Source organism: Paramisgurnus dabryanus, chromosome 3 (genome assembly GCF_030506205.2).
Source record: "Paramisgurnus dabryanus chromosome 3, PD_genome_1.1, whole genome shotgun sequence".
NCBI classification, from domain to species: Eukaryota; Metazoa; Chordata; class Actinopteri; order Cypriniformes; family Cobitidae; genus Paramisgurnus; species Paramisgurnus dabryanus.
The window spans coordinates 18829166-18849475 of record NC_133339.1 but is presented as its reverse complement, the minus strand read 5'-3'; the positions used below and the strand labels follow the sequence as shown (position 1 = coordinate 18849475).

Below are 20310 nucleotides of genomic sequence, written 5' to 3'. Positions count from 1 at the left end.
ATTAAAAAAACGTTTTGGCTCCACGTTGATTACGTCAAATCTTTTAGTTTTTTGTGTGCCTCATTATCAAACACGCAATCAAACACGCATATGACAACTAGTCACGAAAACATGAGAACCAATCAGATTCATCGTTACGCTATACCTGAAAATAGAGCACTCATTTCTAAATGTACAATAATACATGACACATCACAAAAATGCTTAAAGTATTAATGATTCTCTCGCATACTTATAACTTCGCTTCATAAGACACATATACCCACTGGAGTCTTCTGTAACTCTTTCCATCAGATTTACTCTCTGAATCTGATCTCTATCAAAAGTCCTTCACAAAAATGCAATTAAATGCTCAAAAAATGCTCAAAATATCGTCTTTTTGAAGAAACCTACTCATATTTGAGAGATGATAAAAAGAGAACAAATGAAGGTAGGATAAACGTTTTTTTTCTGTTTGAAAGCAGAGGGTCTGTTCTTTCATTTGATATATTGTATGTTTATATATTGAAAGTAGAACATTTTCTGGAAGGAATTAAACTTTTGTAAAAATCATAAAAATGCTGGCACTGGCTGGCAACTAAAAAAAAATTAATTTTTAAACTATTTTAACCATTCAATTATGGGATAATTTTAATTTTCAGCTTTACCATTCCTTAATTACAAATTTCAGAGTAAGTCACAGATATATTATTCTTTATTCAAAATAATCACCAAAATTCAATAAAACACCAAAATCACCATAAAAAAATATATATCTAAAATAAAATATATCATGCAACTTTACTAAAGACAGCCTAATGAGTATTGTCAAACTGAATGAGAGAGAGAGACATAGAGAAGGATGGCAGTGAGACAGAAGGGGTGCAACAGGAAATGGTGAACTGAATCACTTCCAGCTGTGGGAGCGACTGCTGGTTTCCTGTGCTGATCCAGGACAGCGGTCAGGCTAGAGGCTTTCTAGGGAAAGCTTGCTTTAAAACCCATCTAAAACACAACCGTGGGGTTGGAACGCAGCCACACAGAGCCTGACAGGGGCCGTGGCATCCTAAACATATCCATTTAGTTCACTAGTGAAAAATATCGCTTATGTAGCTGTCGACGCCACTATTTCAGTACAGGATGTTTTTGGTTGGCTGAAGTCTAGACCGTCACTGAGCGGAGATCAGAGATAGAGAGTCTTCAACCACTCCTTGACATAATTTTTTTTATTAAAAAAAACACGCTGTGTGTTTTATAACAAGTCACCCACTCAACACACACAAAACCACTGGCACACTTACAACCACTCGAAGCCAATTACAAACACTCAAGGTACACACACACAGTTAGATCTGTGTTTTCTGAGCTAATTATATGAATACTAAAAGAGGGAAAAGCCAATTACACATGAATTCACAAACAAACAAACAAAAACACACTCACAGCCTGTGTCTTTGAGTCTATTAATGGAGTTGGAGAGGAGTCGCACACAGCCCAGAAATCCTGCGCCTTGCTTCTTATGGATCTTCTTATGGTTCCACACGCTGATGGTGATGGAGTCGGACTTCCCGATATATCTAGAGAGGGAAACAAAAAATCAGTTGTGTACTAAATGCAAAAATTTTAATACAAACTATACTTCCATCTTGAGAGGAGATCTTGGGTCACTTTGAGAGTGACGAGAACTTGTAACATATATTTTTAAGTTATTTAAAGGTCACGTTCTTCTTGATCCTATTTTTCAAACTTTAGTTAGTGTGTAATGTTGCTGTTAGAGCATAAATAATACCTGCAAAATACCTGACTTCCATGTAAGGGGACCCGCGCTGTATGCAGATAAAAATGGCTCATTCTAAGGTAAAAAAAACCCCAATACAGTTCATTATATAAGGTCTTTATACACCACTGATAATATAGTTGTGTATATTATATTGCATATCTGTCAAGAGATCCTTCTACAAGTCTCACACTTAAACGGTGCTAAATTTGGTTCTTATTTATTGATTCACATAAAGAAGTCTGAGCTTGGTTTCTTAAAAGAGGCCTCTAGTATGAAAATACCCTTTACGTAATTTTGAATAAATGGAACAAGACAACGGTTCGGTGGCTTGTAGTTCCATGTATTTTGGTTCATCACACCGTATGCATTTCATCAGGTCCTCCAGAAAGCACGTAGCTGGTTTGACTGAATATTTTGGCATGGCGTTAGACAAAACAAATGATTCACTTATAATCGAGGAACAGAAATGCCTCCAAAACTGGACAACAAATGGAACAGGCTGACAAAAAAACGTCCAACCGTAAGTATGAAATGTCTGTGAACCTGCCAATGGGAAAGAATTCCTGGGCAAAGTTTCTTGTTTGGACTATAAGGAATTCGGAGGGTTATAAGAAGAGCGAAAGAAACGGGCAGAAGAAAGAAACGAGAAGACAAAACTTCAATAAATCGCTAGATGTTCTGACCAGAGCGGACCCAACCGAACCCAAACAAGTTCTGAAGAAGTCCAGAGACCGGCACTGAAGTCTGACCTCGTAAAGACCCTTCCGCCCAATTTAAGAGAATCATCACGCCAAGGTATTTATTAACAGGACTAGACAAGATCTTGGAGAAGAAAAGAAACAAGAAGTTACCAAACCAGACCAGAGAGAGAAAGAGAGAGAACAAGGACAATAAAAGCGAAATCCTGTACAGTCAACAGTTCACAATAGATAATTATGGTTTAACTCGTTTATAGCTTTTTCCATTACACTTGATGTAAGAGACACCAAACATTTTCAAGAGTTTCCAATCCTGTTAAAACACTGTTATCTTTACAACAATCATGTCCCGGAGTCTGTTTCCTTTCAATTCAATTGAATCAAGAGTCAGTATTGGGAATACCTTGTTAGATCCAGGTTGGTCACGGATGGTCTGTTTTCAGCACGTACTTTCATACCAGACAAGCTGGTTTTTCAGTAGCTTTGTTTATTTTGCATATCAGCAACTTTGCCATGTGCTGCTTTTTATTTTTGTATCAACATTCTTACAAATGATTCAGACATGTCCTTATGTTTAATACAAATACGCAGTTGGTCTGCAAACTTTATGCAATCTTATAGACTCTTCATCTTTCCTTCTCTGTTAGGAATGCTAAAGTTGTTTACATTTTATGACATTAATGCAAATTCTTGCATTGTGCGCCCTCGAAAAAGAAGTCACCGGTCCCACTGCACCTGACATCTATCATGCTATCACTAAATGTCTAATGGTACATTCACACGAGGCGTAAGCATTAACGCTTCTCATTTACTTTAAATGAGCGCCGTCATGCATTGCCGAAATGAATGTGGACCAATCACTGCCGTTTCTCAACACTTCCAATCAGATCGCCTTTTGTGTTTATACAAGACTGAAGAAAAGAGGAGCACGTGTTGCGGCCACCGTTATTGTCTGTTGGCCACACTTCAGACACACCTTCCATCAAGCGTTAACAATGATGTCCCGCGTGTGCGCAGACGCATACAAACCTGGAAAAAAATCCATCCATGCTGTTTTGAGTGAGATAAAGGTTTCTGAATGTCCTCTGCCTTGAGTCTCAGATTGCACCGTTTCAGAATCAGCTCCGTTGTGATGTAACTAGCCTTTTCGTCACATTCTGTTTGAATTTTCACGCCAACCACCCCACTCACAGGTCTCCACCCACCGGGTCGCTAGAGAGCACAGAGCAGTCACTTCACTGATATCCTCTACACTGTTATCATGGCTCACGGAAATAACTATTTGGATATTATGGATTATACTCCCGTCTACTTTTAAAAACAAAGTTTTAACGCGTGTTTATGTGATTACAGGAACCTAAAGTGTAAACTCATATACAGTGTGTTACGACTCAAATAGTCCTCAGATTGAGGGCGATATTATAATATTTAAAGACGTTCATGCAAAATCTGATGTAAACAACAGACTATGTATCTATATTTCACGGATTATACGCATTTGTGGACAAAAATGGTCATTGGATGTATTTTATTGGACTTTTATGAATTATTCACACATCTGAAACAGACTGGATTCGATTCGCGATCGTTATATCAACATAAAGGTAAGAAGTTACGTTTATATTTCGCATGTTGTCATTTGGACTTCTGTCACAAAATACAACATTTATAATGCTAGAGCATCTGTATCTCAAAACAGAGACCATACACTGATGCTAAACCCGTAAGTTATAAGTTACCTTTTATAAGATGTAAAAGTAATGTTACTATTATTCATGTTTGTAGACAGTAGGCAGCGTTATTTCTCCTGCAAAGCCAGTGACCAGCTACCGTACTTTTCGAAAGTTAAAAGAAATATTTAACTGCTTTGTTTTACAATTCTAGATGAACTTACTAAGTAATAGTGTTTTACCAAACTAACCAAAACAGGGCCTTACCGACCCGGCTTTTCCTAAAAGGCTAACGTACCCCTAAGTCTCTTATCACTTTCACAAGATACGGCAGACCTCCCGCTAGCTTCTAGCAATTAGCATGCTGTCCACAAGCAGTATACATCCCTCGCTGGATCTTAATTTCTGTAATTTGCGAAAATAATGCATTTTAAAATGTTTTATAACGGGAATATGTTAGCGTTGTCCAGGGAAAACGAGTGTATTGTTGAGACTGCTACATCACAATTTACTCTGGAATCATTATGTGTCATGAGTTTCTTCTCCTGGAATGTACTTATTAGTGATACTTTTTTGCTTGATTTGTCTGTTGGCAATACATAAACCGTTAATAATAATAATAATAATAATATATAAAATAATGATACAGTCTGCACTGCTCACGATAACATTGCGCATGCGCGCGCATGTCGTTAGTAGTGGGGCGTGATCAAAGGAGCAGCAGCTCATAAATATGTAATGACCATCTCAAAACGGCACAATCTGAAATGCACTGAAACAGAGGCTACTAGAGATGGGTAACAATCTTTTCCTACAAGCTATTTCGAGCAAACAACTTTTGAAACATGTTTTATGGAACTCATACACCTATATAACTTGTGGAAAAGCAGTCATAAGATGGGCACTTTAAAGTAGGCGTTGCCTGCCGTCGCCATCTTGACTGCACATCACCACGAATCACTTGCGGATAACCGAAAATGGGTAAAGAGGCGGGACATGGTTGAAGCTGAGGTGGCTGGTTTCTGAAACCACGCATGCCTAGCTCGATTCTAGTGACAGCAGTGGCTGTTCACTCCTCACTCAAGTGGCAACGCCCTTAATTATGAAAAAGTTTAAGTCTTTATATAATTTAAACGGATGAGTTACAAAAACATTCACCCCTCTCACAGTTGTCATGAAGAGGTGCAAAATTAGCTATATAGACCAAAAACATTTTTGGTCCAAGGCTGTAAACATATTATTTTCTACTGTAAAGTTCGGTATTTTAACATGGAGGTCTATGAGAATTGACTCTCTTTTGGTGCCAGCTTCAAGCGGCCAGTCGATGAATTGCAGTTTAAGTCACTTCCGTATTGGCTTCATCTGAGAGATCGGAAAGTTGCCCCTCAGCGATGACACACAGCCCTCTCACATGCCATCATATTGCTTAGTTGCTCTGTCGCATCGCGCAATTGACATTTTTCTTCTTTTGAATTGCACTCTGGTGCAATTACATTGCACGAACCATGCTTCAGCCCGCCTCTGCAAGCTTGCCAGGGCATGATTAACCAAACTACGCCCGGGTGCGGTACAGGCGATCACACTAGTCAAATAAACCAGGCTTTCAGGGTAAAACGTACCCAAGCGCGGTTTGGTTTGGATAGTGTGCATGTGCCCTGATAGTTTGATAAAAAAAGCGATATACTGTTTTAGTAGGGTCATCTTACTTTTTAGATACCAATTACAACCTTACAGACAATCATTTTAGAGTCTTCAGAGAACATGACTGTACACCTATGAAATGCATTATGTGTTATTATACCACAGTGCTGTTGAATGCTTCATTTTGATTGGTTGAGACATGTTCCATGGGTGTTGATCATTTTCTGGAAAGCGCACACCTAACCGGTCAAATGTCTTAAAATAACCACCACTCTGGTCCCTTAAATAACTTGAAAATAATGCATTTTGGATCACCCCTTGTGAAAATAAACCATGGTTTTACTACAAAAAAAAACACAACACAATTTATTTTGTAAGGGATTGATGGTTAACAATACACCTAACAGTATACCATAAACATTTATAATTGAAGCTTGGTTTCTCATTCCCCATCCAGTATTCCCGTAGGGGAGGCTGTGGAAACGAAGGCCTATTTTCCGTGTACAGACGTGACAAGTTCGGCTAATTCGACAGTCGTCCTGGGGGGTGCGGGTTAGCTTACGGTTGCCCTGGCAACTAAACAAACAGAGACGCGTGCTTCCTCTCGCTCCAGACTGGCAGCTCGACATGAGAACGGGACAAGTATTGGAAATCTTTTCGCTCCTTGTTAGTCGACCCCCCTTTTCTCTGTCGTTTTTCGGTCTGTGGGAAAACTGACAGTCCCGGGCCGAAGGAAATTTCTATTTTTACTCCGCGCTGTGAAGCGGTTGATAACAGCAGTTGTAGATAAAACCTCTTAAAAACATGTAAACGGATCTGGGAGTATAGAGTTACTCTATGAAAATCCTTTCTGTGATCTTCACAGATAGAGCAGTCGACTTAAGCGGCGGTGACCTAAATCCTCAAAGCCTGAAGGATGCTGGGAGATTTACTGATGCACTGCACCGATCATGAAATCTTACACCGCTGGATGAAGAAAATCTCCTGGGCTTTTACAAAAGTGCTTGAAATCAAATTAGGGAAGTTCTTGCACGTGCCAAATAAGCATAAGTTCACCCTGAATTTTTGTTTTATACACTGCTTTACTTTACAAAAACCAAATTCATTTAAATTTTATTAATGTAATGAAAAATTATCTATTAGTAGAGAAAAAGTAGTGTGTGAAACAGACTTCTTTGTGGTGACTCGCATATAACAATGACCGAATTTAAACCACACATGATGCATCTAATGACAGTCTGACAAGAACCGCAGCCCAAAACCCAAACCTACGACTTAAAATGGCTGGATGTGAGTCCATGTGGTTTAAAATGACATATTTTTCTGTGTTGTCTTCTCATGGACAGCATTATCGCCTCAGGCTTATTTTTCATAACTTTAAACTAAGTTTTGGTTCACTGCCTTTTTCGCTTTTCTCATTTGGTACATTTACATGCAACCAGATAATCCATTTGTAATTGTATTGATGGCTCAATCAAATTGAAAAGCCTTCATGTTAACACCTTATTCAATATGATTGAGGTCGATTTGATGCAAATTTTGGTCATGTTAAAAGGGGTGTTATAGTCCGATCATCAGGAGAAAAGTATGCATGTAAACGCTTGAATTGAGAGACAGCTGACATTAGATATAGGTTTTATACTTTTACATAGTTTCCCATGTGTTTTGGGGGGCATCTGTATGCAGGTTGGAATGGCATGTCCTGTTTAACGTGACACCTCATATATCAAACTAACTGACTATATGTCTCATAGTTTCAGAAAAAGTATATACTATTTCTTTCCTGATACACTGTTCACCTTTAAAGCATCATGGTAGATACGAGATTTAATCATAAGTATTTCTGACGCCTGTCCATTTAAACACACACACACACACGCACGCGCACGCGCACGCGCACGCGCACGCGCACGCGCACGCGCACGCGCACGCACACGCACACGCACACGCACACGCACACGCACACGCACACGCACACGCACACGCACACGCACACGCACACGCACACGCACACGCACACGCACACGCACACGCACACACACACACACACACACACACACACACACACACACACACACACACACACACACACGGTATCCATTTTATTCTATCGTATTAGTTTTTCTACTATGGAAGTCAGTGGTTACAATCAGCTGTGTGCTTACCATCATTTATCAAAATATCTTATTTTCTGTTCATCAGAAAAAATTATTTCATACAGGTTTAAAACAACATGAGGATGAGAAAATAATGACAAAATTGTCATTTTTGGGGGGAAATATCCCTTTAAAAAAACACCATGAATATTACAGCACGGTTACAAACTTGCAGACAATTATTGTCCCACTAGTATCACTACAGTACATCTTATGTAAAAATACAATAAAAAATTCTGTTTTTCCTCCCATCCACTAATAAATATTTACTGTAATGCTGCTTTGCAACAATGCAAAATTGAGTACTATAGCAACAAATTGAAATTGAATTAAAGCATGTTTATGTATGTGTGGGACTGAGAAAGAAAGATTTTTAATGAAAGCAGAGCAGAATAAACACTTACAGGTCATAGTGTTGGTTCCATTTGGGGTCCAGTGTGTTCCTCACTGTGTCTGTAGAGTGGCACTGTCCCGAACCATCCACCACAACCTTAGCAAAGGGGTCTGGCAGCCCTGTAATATCACACGCAAACATAAAATAAATATTATGTACAATACATTTTACATGCCATCATCCATAGTCATTCAAATTTCCTGTATGGTATCATTTAATCGATCATTAAACCCTATTTCCTAAATATCAGTAAAAAATTAAACCCCAATGTTAGTATTTTTTACATATTACATTATTATTTATTATATTACTGAATCAGTCCAATTAATCCAACGTTGTGTAACCAGCAGGACTCAAAACCGCTCCAAACGTGCCAATTGGTCCAGCATGAGAGTCGGGAGCTCAAGAAAGTAGGCTAAAGGCCACGGCATCTGTCACCAGAGCATCTCTTGAGATCAAGAGTGAGCTTTACACAACGCACAGTTTTCACACACGAGATCGCCTCTGTTACAATTGGAAACAGATAATTTCATAATATCGAGGCTGGACGAAATATTTTAGATTCTTCTATCATAAATCACTTTTGTATGGCTGTTTGGAATTCTGCAAGTTTCTCTGCAGGCTAACAAAGACACAAAAGATTTACATGTATGCATTTTGTTGATACTTTTACCCAACGAGACTTACAGTACGCATTTACAGATCCCCGATTTCAGGTTGTGGCTAGAAGGGATACAGCAACGGTCAAAGTCTTTTGATATCTTGCTGGTGTTTATCCTAATTCTACACCCAACATTTTGCGAGATTTAGGCCGTAGCTGTATCCCATTCAGCCAAAACACTGTTTTCACGTTAACTTCATGCAATTTGCATCATTTTTTCAAATAATTGTCTTTCATCAATCTTTTGTCAATCCACCCTGCCGCCCATCTTTGGCAGTTTCTTTTTTTTTGAGCTGCTATTAGCGTTTTAAATGTGGGCTTGGATGTTTGTGTTTGACAATGCATAAAGAGTCGAGGCGGAGAAAAACGTGCCGCGCAAACCAGCAGCTGGTTTGTCTGCTCGAGCTGACCCACATTTCTGCCGTCTCGTGAGGGTAGAGCACTTATCTCTCCCTGCACACTTTTAACAGATGAGTCCCGGCTAAAACACACCACAGAAAGACAAACATACTCTCACAGTTTGGGAAAATCGGATACTTACGGAAGAAGTCTTTCTTCACAAGGTTTTTTGCGCACAGCACTGGAGAAAGAAGAGAAAATACAATTGTTGTTTACTATTTGTGACTTTAATATCACATAATAACAACACAAATGTAATTTATGTATTGACATATTAAAATAATCATATATTCATATAAAATAATTTTCTGATTTGGTATTTTTATTTTTCAGTAAAAACCTTAAATCGGATAACATTGGTGTACTTGAAAAGCATAATTGTTTAAGATAGTTAAGACAAACCTCACTAAAATTTATTCCTTAAACAAGAAAAGCTATTTGCTAAATCAAAAGTTAAAAAGAAATGTTGTTCAATCTCTTAAAGGAATATTCAATTTTCTTAAAAGAAAAATCCAGATAATTTACTCACCACAATGTCATCCAAAATGTTGATGTCTTTCTTTGTTCAGTCGAGATGAAATTATGTTTTTTGAGGAAAACATTGCAGGATTTTTCTCATTTTAATGGACTTTAATAGACACCAACAATTAACACTTAATTCAACACTTAACAGTTTTTTTCAACTGAGTTTCAAAGGACTATAAACGATCCCAAACGAGGCATAAGGGTCTTATCTAGCAAAACGATTGTCATTTTTGACAAGAAAAATAACAAATATACACTTTTAAAGCACAACTTTTCGTTTAGGTCCGGTCCAGCGCGACCTAACGTAAATGCGTAGTGACGTAGGGAGGTCACGTGTTACATATATAAAACGCACATTTGCGGACCATTTTAAACAATAAACTGAAACAAAGACATTAATTAGTATCAGTTGACATACAACAACGTAGGAACGGTCGTCTTTCAACACATTTGTAAACACTGGGGCGGAGTTTCGCGTCCGTCCTCTGTGACCTCTTGACGTGATGACGTATTGCGTCGGGTCACGCTAGCGCATGACGACCGGATCTAAACGAGAAGTTGTGCTTTAAAAGTGGATATTTGATTTTTTTTATTGTCAAAAATGACAATCGTTTTGCTAGATAAGACCCTTATGCCTCGTTTGGGATCGTTTAGAGTCCTTTGAAACTCCGTTGAAAAAAACTGTTAAGTGTTGAGTTAAGTGTTAAGTGGTGGTGTCCATTAAAGTCCATTAAAATGAGAAAAATCCTGCAATGTTTTCCTCAAAAAACATAATTTCTTCTCGACTGATCAAAGAAAGACATCAACATTTTGGATGACATGGTGGTGAGTAAATTATCTGGATTTTTCTTTTAAGAAAATGGAATATTCCTTTAATAATTCCTTAACATCATTTAAAATTTAGCTTTTTAAGTAATTTGATCTTGTTTTAAAGACTGAGAAATAGTTAAATAGTTACAGATAAAGGGATTTTAAAAAAAATTGAAATTCAATAGGACTGAGATCTTTAACAGCTGACAGCGTGGTGATGTGTTGATACGTTTTTAATCTTTGTATTTTTAGGATCACAGCGTGTTTAAATGATCCAGAAAATCTTTAAATCCAGAGGCAATGCTCTCATAGTGCTCAGCGTTTCCAGATGAAGCTCACAATGCATTAAAGATGCAAAAAAAAAAAAGGGATTCTCATCCCGCCGCTGGCCTACATTCAGTCTTATAACTCAGAGAGTCGAAAACAAAACAAGCCAAAGTTCTTTCAACTTCAAACTGACCTGAGCTGTCAGCTAAACACAAGCAGATTTGGTTTTAGGTTTCCCACATGATATCAGATCTGAATCCACGGAGATCTTTATTCAAGATGACTGTGAGAATATCAGGAAGGTATGAAACACGATGAGATCTGTCCACTCATGAGGTCAATAACATGTAGAAAGGGACGAGTTACATGGCAAAGGTTAATGTTTGGGGTCAGGGACTGGTTTGAGTCTTTGGCCTTAAATACACTGTAAAAAATTGTTGGTTTAACTTAAAAAATAAAGTAAACTTTACTTAACTTAAAAATATTAATTAACTAAATAAGTTGTGCAAAATATGTAATTGAATTAACTCAAAAATTTAAGTTGAATTATATTTAAAAAAAATCAATCAAAATATTTTTATTTAATGATGCGATTGCAGATGAAGTAATTATTTTACAAAATATTAAAAAGTTTATTGAAAACCTCAACTACAAAAAATGAACCTCAACCTCAAAAATGAGTTATTTAGACAAAAGAATAAACCCAACAAAGGATGACAGGCAGAAATGTGACGGAAATAAAACTAAAAAGGGAGGACAGTTTGAGAGAAAAAAAACCTAGAGTAAAAACAGGAATGAAAGATGACCAGAGAGCCAATGCAGCACATTGGAGGTATTCAAACTAAACCAAAACACTTCAACCCACCAGATGGAAGAAAGCCGAGACTATAAAGAATAACTGGAATGTGAGGAGGAGGTTAAAGGGCTGCGAAACCTTCACGTGCAGGTGAGTCTCAGACTTTACTTAACAAATCCAAACAGACACAGAAACACCTGTGCCGAGACCGCTATTGATTCGGTCTGCGGCTGTTCTGCACACACGCACCCAATGCACACACACCTTACACGCTCGCACTTCACACACATAGCTTGAATTCACATTAATTTAACGAATATGAAAATACCATGAAACAATCCTTCTGACTCCCGTACCAGACTATTAAGCCGTATGCCAATTAAGAGGAATACACTTCATTTTTTTATTACTTTTTAGGGGTGTCACGGTTCTCCAAATCCACGATTAAATTACATTTTCGATTCTAAGGTCACGATTTGATTTGATTCTTTTTTTAAATTTTTTTGAAAGCACAAAAAAAAATGTTATGCCATTTTTAGACTAGACTTTTATGAAATAAAATATCTGACTTGAACCTTAAGATGCCCTGCCAGTCGTTCTGCCAGTGGAAAAATATGGTCCACGCACATACCTGATAAAACGAAACTTCCTGTCAGATGAACATTCCTGTCAGTACTTTGCACCTAAACAAAGATATAATACCCAACTGGAATATGATACGTGCCATATTAGCTTTTATTAGACATTAATAATTATCTGTTGCTTGACAGTCCAAATATTCTTCAAAATTTTTGCAGTGGCCGATATTGCAGTGGCTGATATTTGTAACATTTTAATAAAAAATATTTTTTAATTTAATGGCTAATAAATCTTTCAGTTCCTTAAATTTGTTTGTAATAAAAATAAATGTTAGTCAGTATGAATTAATTAATTTTGACATATAAGTCGCACCTGACTATAAGTCGCAGGACCAGCCAAACTATTTAAAAAGCCCGCAAAATACGGAAGTTGTTATTTACTTTCAACAATTTTCTCTTATTTTGTTTGTCGTTTAAGCCCATTTCACACAGAGATTACGGAAAATGCCTCTGGAATTTGTCTGGGATCGTTTGATTTTTGGTGCACTCACATTGCCAATGATTTTCCAGAATCTGTAATCCCACAAAGACGCATGACATTTTAAATCCGGCACTTCGTAGGTTTATTCCACAACGTTCGAAGTTGGGTAAATAACCGTAATTTATTTCGAGAAACAACGCGTGTGCATTTTAGTTTATGACAAGATCATAAGGAGCATGTAATGCGCTGTTCTGTCATGCTGGTGAATGATCTCAGCTTTAGCGTGGATAGTGACAAGCTCCCTTAACTCTGCTTCGGTCAAGTTTGCTGACATTTCTCATTGTGAATGTTGATCTGTGTTTAAATCCCTGCGTCAAAGAGCTGAACCATAACTTCTTGCGATGGCACGCCACTTTCTGCATTGTTTCTGCCTCTTGTTCACACAATATGCTTTCCGTAAATGTAACGGCAATGTTACTAGGTCCTCTTTATATGGGAGCGATAGAACATTAAAGCAACACTATGTAGTTTCCATGTAAAAATGACTTACAGCTCCCCCATGTGGTTGAAAAGCGCAACAGTGCCTGGTATCAGACACTCTTCTTCAGGCAGGGGGAGGGGCGGGGCTGTGTTTCCTACCCTCCACCGCCACTTTCAGAGTGTGCTTGTAGCAGCTAGGAGGCTGCTCAGGTTGCAGCAACAGTACAATTTATCCAGTTAAAAGTTGTTCTATCACTGAAATAATTGTATAGACATTATTTGAAGGTAAAAAAACTACATAGTGTTGCTTTAACAGGAAGTGTTTGTGTTTACACAGAAGCCTTTCGGCCAATTTTACGGAAATTTTCTGGGACAATACTCTTAAAACGAATGTGTTAAAAACAACACATTGGTGTTGATTCTGGGACAACACACTAAATGCGTTGTCCCAGAATCCACCCATCTCTGTGTTATTATTGAAACAACACATTACGTGTTACTTTTAACATAACTTGTGTTATATTTTAACAAAATATACAAAATCAATACAAAATGACACATAATGTGTTAAAATTACACATAATGTGTTAAAAGCTTAACGCACAAAGATGTGTAAAAAATTAACACATGCTTTCTAAGAGTGTAAAGTGCTGGGTGAATGGGGTTTTAGTTTCATTTACTGTAATTACATTTATGTTATATTGGCCTCAACACGGCCATAAAAACCCATATCGGTCAACCACTACTTTTTACTTTACATAAGAAATCATACAGCTTCATATAGAGGAACAATTCATTAAGTAGCATTCGATGAAATCTTAAACATCATTTATAAGCCCTAAATTTAAATACGATTATTCACACAGATATGAGTTTAAAACCATTAGCATTTCTGAAAAAGGCTAAAAACACCTAAAAAGGATACTAATTGTATCTGCTTTGTTGATTGTATCTTAAAAGGGTTTACATCATTCAAATCACAATAATCTCAGCTCTTCAAATATATGTGACATGTTTAGCTTTTTGTTTTCGAGTTGATGTATTTGATGAAGTTTTTTGTCAAATAATGCAGTGTTCCTCCCACGGTACCATTGGAACTTTAAGGGGTTAAACAGTCGCTGTGTCACACTATTAACTTTAATGCTGCTAGAAGAACCATTTTTGGTTTCTCAAAGCACAATTCAGTCAAAGATTCTAAACTTTTTCCACTACAAAAAAAAAACTTTTTGTGCAACAGAAAGATTTTGTGTATCTTTATAGGTTCTTCATAGAGGAACTTTGTAGGAACCTTTTTTTTTTTTTGTTAAGAATGAAGAAACTCTCGTGAAAGGTTTAAACAGTTAATGATAAAGACAAGAACTTTCGGACAGGGCTGGATTCGATTCCTCCGGAGACGACAGGCGAGAGGGTTGGATTGGATAAAAAGGAAACATGCTCGCTTCGCAGTCAAGAAAGAATTTCTCTCTGCAAACATCCCTGGGAATGTTTAACGTTCCAGTGAAACCCACCTCATCATTCCACCATCTGGAATGTATCTTTCTTTCTCTTTTTGTGCAGACGTCTCTCTCTTTCACACACACGTACCCTTCAACACCTTGTCTGTGCACAGCTACATTCATTTATTATTGACAGGTAATAGTGTGAGCATCTCTGTACATAAATATTAGAAGTACAGATGCTGGAGCTTCTTTTAGAAGAACAAACAAAGAGAATCAAAAATGACCTAAGACTTTACGTGAAGAATACATACATAAATGCAAATTCGCTTTTTAAGACCTTACTAACCAAGTCTATTCCTTTAATGATCTTCCTCACAATGCTAAAGTGATGGATCTACCGGTACAAAATCAGGAACGATGACAAATCCCATGCTTGGACCGAAACGTACAAACTTAAGTTAACAAAACACAATCAATTCACAGTACAGCTAGATCATAAATAACACACTACGCTTCACAGCCCGCAGACACAGATCTATATTCCTGTGAGATGTACACCAACCTGCTGTATGCACGCAATGCAGCCGATCTGCATTCCTATGTATGTGTTTCAGCTGATGGTATGAAAGGTTGTGAATCACATGTAAAGTACAATTCCAATACATCTGTCCACAGATCAACAGCATGTGCCCGTCCACAGATGTTAACTCATGAATGAAGTGATTCACGGTCACTGACACACACTTGAACATCTCTGTGTGAGCTCATGTAAATAGACTCGACACTGTCAAACAATGTGTTGGCGGCAAACCTTGATCAGCGAACGGAGATAAACCTGGTTTAGATTCTGTCTGTGTTTAGGGAGGGGACCTTTTTTATAGAAAACTAAAAACTACGTCAGATAACATCAGGTGCTCGAAACCAAGAACACTGCACACTCGACGGGAATGTTGGAATTTTCTCTATTGATAGTGTTGAAGTAAAGATTAACAATGTTACAGTTACAGTAGTGTAACACAATTCCTGTTTGTTTCAATTACCTTTTAAAAAATTTTTAAAATTGTTTATGTAGCTTGTTTATACAAAAGCCTGCACTAAAACAAAATCCAACTAAAGTTGTTATTATTTTATTAATCCTCCAAAAGCAAGTCTTATAATTGTACACAGTGGTTTTTAAAAAAATATTAACCTTATTTATAGTAAAAACATCTAAAAAAAATCCTATTAGCAAAAAGTAAAAAATTACATGCAAAAATTTAAATCATCAATTATAAAGAAAAAACGGTCATATTAACGGAAAGTCACGAAATGTTAATTTCATAATATCTTGTTGCATTCCCTGGTTTCCCAAACTTCTTAGAAAGTAAAAAAAATGTTGCCGACAGGTTTTTTTTGTTTGTGTTGCTTGTTTATACTTAACAAGTAAAAATCTGTGGTAAAACAAAATGCAACTAAGTTGTTAATATTATAAATCCTTCGAAAGCAAGTCTTATAATTGTAGGCAATGTTACTTAAAAAATATTAACCTTGTTTTCTAGTAAAAAACATTTTAAATAAAGTAAAAAGTTAAAAAATAAAAAATGTAAATCATCAATAATAAAGTAAAACGGGCAAATTAAAACAATTAATAAATATATAGATGGAAAGTCACAAAATTTTCATGTCATGATAACTTGTTGCAGTCCCTGGTTTTCCAAACTTCTTAGAAAGTTACAAAAATTTTGTCAACAGATTTTTTTATTGTTTGTGTCGCTTGTTTATACAAGTAAAAATCTGCGGTAAAACAAACGCAACTAAGTTGTTATTATTATAAATCCTTCGAAAGCAAGTCTTGTAATTGTACGCAGTGTTACTTAAAAAAATATTAACCTTGTTTTCTAGTAAAAACATCTTAAATAAAGTAAAAAAAATGTAAATCACCAATAATAAAGAAAACAGTCAAATTTAAAAAGTAATAACTGAAGAGTTTGGTTCCAAAACGCAATAAATCCATTTTGACAAATTTCGGTAAAAACTTGTTTTCTATACCAAGAAAGTGACAGGATGAAAACCACTATTTTCTGTTACAAACTTTCACATAGCATCTTTAGGTTATAAAAACATAAAAAATTAAAATCCATAACTTGATTTTCAAAGTTTTATTATAAAAACGAATTATTTTTTCAAAATTCTATTAATCTATTCAATCAATGTATAAATGTGCATTCATTTTTGCCATTTTATATTCATTTAGTTGAACAGTTGTACACACTGATTACAAAAAAATAAACATTAATGGCATTAATCAAAACACTTACTTTGTCATATTAGGAACACTGTCATTGCTGCGCGGTCATACTTGACGTTAGTGCTGGGCGATAATTCGATAACGATAATTTTACCGATATAAACTTTTTCGATAAAACGATAAGGGCAGTTCGATAAGGGATCGATAATGTTTACGCACTGTGCGTAATGTTGCGTAACTTGCGTGAGCACTTCCGGATGCGGCACGCGCTCTTGGTTTACAATCAGACTGTCAGTTCGACTTGAAGGAGTGGAGGATGAGGCAAGTTATTCATTTATTAGTAGAGCCCTATGATTTTCGCGATGCGGATAACGCGGACGGAATCACGGAATCCAAATGCGCGGAAACATTTTCTTGTGTGTAATGTTGGACGCGCAAACAGGGTTCGTCAAACACAGCAGACACAATAGGTGCAGTATTCTGTACTTTCTTTCAGCGCACGCACACAACCGCACAGCTTTAAAAGTATATTTACAGGACATTCACAAATTCAGGAAACTGAGGAAAAACAGCAGATCCACCACTGCAGTGAATATATTGTATGCGTATGTGCGCTCCCACAGCAACGTGACGCCCTTGACATCCATTTATCAGTGTACAGCTCGTATATGTATAACACACGCGTGATCACTGAACTAAGTTTTCTTTCTTGTTTAAGTGAACATAAACAGCTGGATGTTACTCAGTAGTATATTAAAACTTAAAGCAGTCTATCTTGGGTCTTAAAGTGACAGTAGCCTGCTGCTTTCTGTGTCAGAAATGTGTTGATTTCATAACAAATATATTTACATTTAATACAGATGCCTGAACATTAAAACAAGATTTTAGTATTTGTATTTGTCATGTTCTCAATAAAAAGTAGTTTAAACCCATTATTAACTGTCTGGTTTTTACAATTTTCATTCAGGAGCAAAAATCTGCCTTTAAATTTGACAGGAATAAAGATTTGTTATTTATCATGATAATTATCGATATCGACTGATATGGAAAACATTTTATCGATAATTTTTTTCGTCATATCGCCCAGCCCTACTTGACGTCGTCGCTTAACATTTTTCACAGCGATCAGCTGTAGTTTGAGTAAAATAATGTAACGTTTTTCATAAGATAAATGTGCTAGCATGAGAAGCTTGATGACGTCGGGAGAACAAGCGATCGTCTCCCGAGTGCCTCTCGCGTAAATTATTAGATGTTGATGGCTTACGTTTCTTTCCCGTTAAAGAAAACCACAGATTTATCAATGCTATTGAAGTATTTCGTTTTTGTTTGTTTGTTGATCACGAAGTACAAAGTAGATGAGGAAAACTAGGACTCTGTGTATTCAACGCGCCACCATTGTTTGTTTACATTGCATGGAATGGTGCGCTGTAATTTGTGGAGCGGATTTATTGCATTCTGTATAAAAGGAGGAGTGCCGTTATTGCATTTTGGGAAAAAGGGAGAAAAGATGACAGAATAACACGGCGGATATTGGATTCTGCGTAAAATTAAGAATTTACTTTTAACTCTTTCCCCGCCATTGACGAGATATCTCGTCAATTAAGAGAAAACGCTTCCCCGCCAATGACGAGATTTTCCGTCTTTGCGCAATACCGCTATTATCCACCAGGTGGCGCCCTTCCGCAACTTTTTAAAACCGGAAGTATTGCCCTATGGCAAGCTGCTGCATGTCCGTGTCTGTTTTAAAGATCGCTCTGAATGGGATCTCTATGAAAAGTCCGTCACAAATATGGAATTATTTTTGCTTTTTGCTCAAAATATGGTGTTTTCCATATTCAAAAGCTGATTGCAAAAGAACCACTAAAGGTAGGATGAAACGGTTTTTTTTGTTTGAAAGCAGAGGGTCTGTTCTTTCATTTGGTATATTGTATGTTTATTTATTTAAAGAAAAACATTTTCTGGAAGGCATTAAACTTTGGTGAAAATCATGAAAAAGGCTGGCGCTGGCTGGCAACTTTTTTTAAAAACGCTGGCGGTGAAAGAGTTAAATACTGACCTGATATAATACTGATTCTGGCAGTAACTAATTTTTTTTTCAAAAATGGCGTTTATTGCGTTTTGGAACCAAACTCTTCAAATAAATACATGGAAAGTCACGATATGTTCATGTCATAATATCTTGTTGCAGTCCCTGGTTTCCCACACTTCTTAGAAAGTTAAAAAAATGTTGTCAGCAGATTTTTTATTGTTTGTGTTGCTTGTTTATTCTTGCTTATACAAGTGAAAATCCTTTGGTCTTTAAATTGAACACAGCATTACTTAAAAAAAAATGCACCTTGTTTTCTAGTAGGGGCTGCAACAAGATATTGTGACCCGAACATAAAACAAATCCTTCACGCAATTCGTAAAAACTTGTAAATCACCAATATTAAAAAATAAAAAACAGTAAATTTAGAACAATTAATAAATACATGAAAAGTCACAAAATGTTCATGTCACGATATCCCGTTGCAGTCCCTGGTTTCCCACACTTCTTAGAAAGATGATTCAAGTACTCAGTGTCTGCTTAACTGAATAAGACAAGAAAGCCATTATCAGATGTATTTTCAACTTGGCAGGAGTCAGACTGCTCTGTTTGTTCTCCTCTTTCCAACTGTGCGTGTAGTTTGTGTGTCTGTTCTTCTCCCAAGGGCAAACTAGTAGCTAATTTCAGCTGTTACAGGCAAAGAGCAGCAGTCTCAGACCGTTTCTGAGGGTGCCAGGAAAGGAAGTGACAAAGGTCAGAAAAAGCATCCGCTGCTCTGGACCCTCCGAGCATCTTATCAGGGTGGGCGAAAGAGTCGGAGAGCGCTCGCAACGTGTGTCTGTCACAAACACCTCGTGTCAGGAACGCTAAGAAGACAAGGACCTGGAGGTCATATGAGGGTTCAGCGAGATAGATACAGAAAGAAAACAGGCAACTAATAATTTAACAATAATAGGGAACCTCCTGTATAGCTCATTGGTTTAGCATTGCATTAAACGTGAAAATGACATTGGTTTGAATTAAGGGAACACACATATTAAAAAAAAAGTCACTTTTTACATTTGACAAATGCATAAATGTAAGAAAAATAAAAGGCATAGAAAGGGTCAGACTAAAAAAGATTTTTTGCAAGAAAACAGCTGAAAACTGTCACAAGCCACCACTCCGCTCGGTCTCTAAGGACTTTTGGAAAATGTAAGAAGTTTCTTAAGGGATTTATTCCCACAGAAGACAAGCTCACGGCTCTACAGGATGCATACATTATCATTTCCAACTTTCCCATGGCACGCAATGTCTTTCTTTC

At 36.9% G+C, this 20310-nt stretch overlaps 1 protein-coding gene across 1 annotated transcript in view; it reads right to left on the bottom strand.

The window, feature by feature from the left end:
- smurf2 (SMAD specific E3 ubiquitin protein ligase 2) overlaps window positions 1-20310 on the bottom strand; it is a 72537-nt gene that overhangs the window by 30533 nt on the left and 21694 nt on the right. Inside the window, exons 2-4 of the mRNA XM_065252870.2 lie at window positions 9521-9559; window positions 8329-8437; window positions 1423-1556 (exon numbers count right to left, since the gene is read on the bottom strand). Of these exons, the coding sequence (XP_065108942.1) occupies window positions 1423-1556; window positions 8329-8437; window positions 9521-9559 (282 nt within the window). The remainder of the gene's footprint in view (window positions 1-1422; window positions 1557-8328; window positions 8438-9520; window positions 9560-20310) is intronic.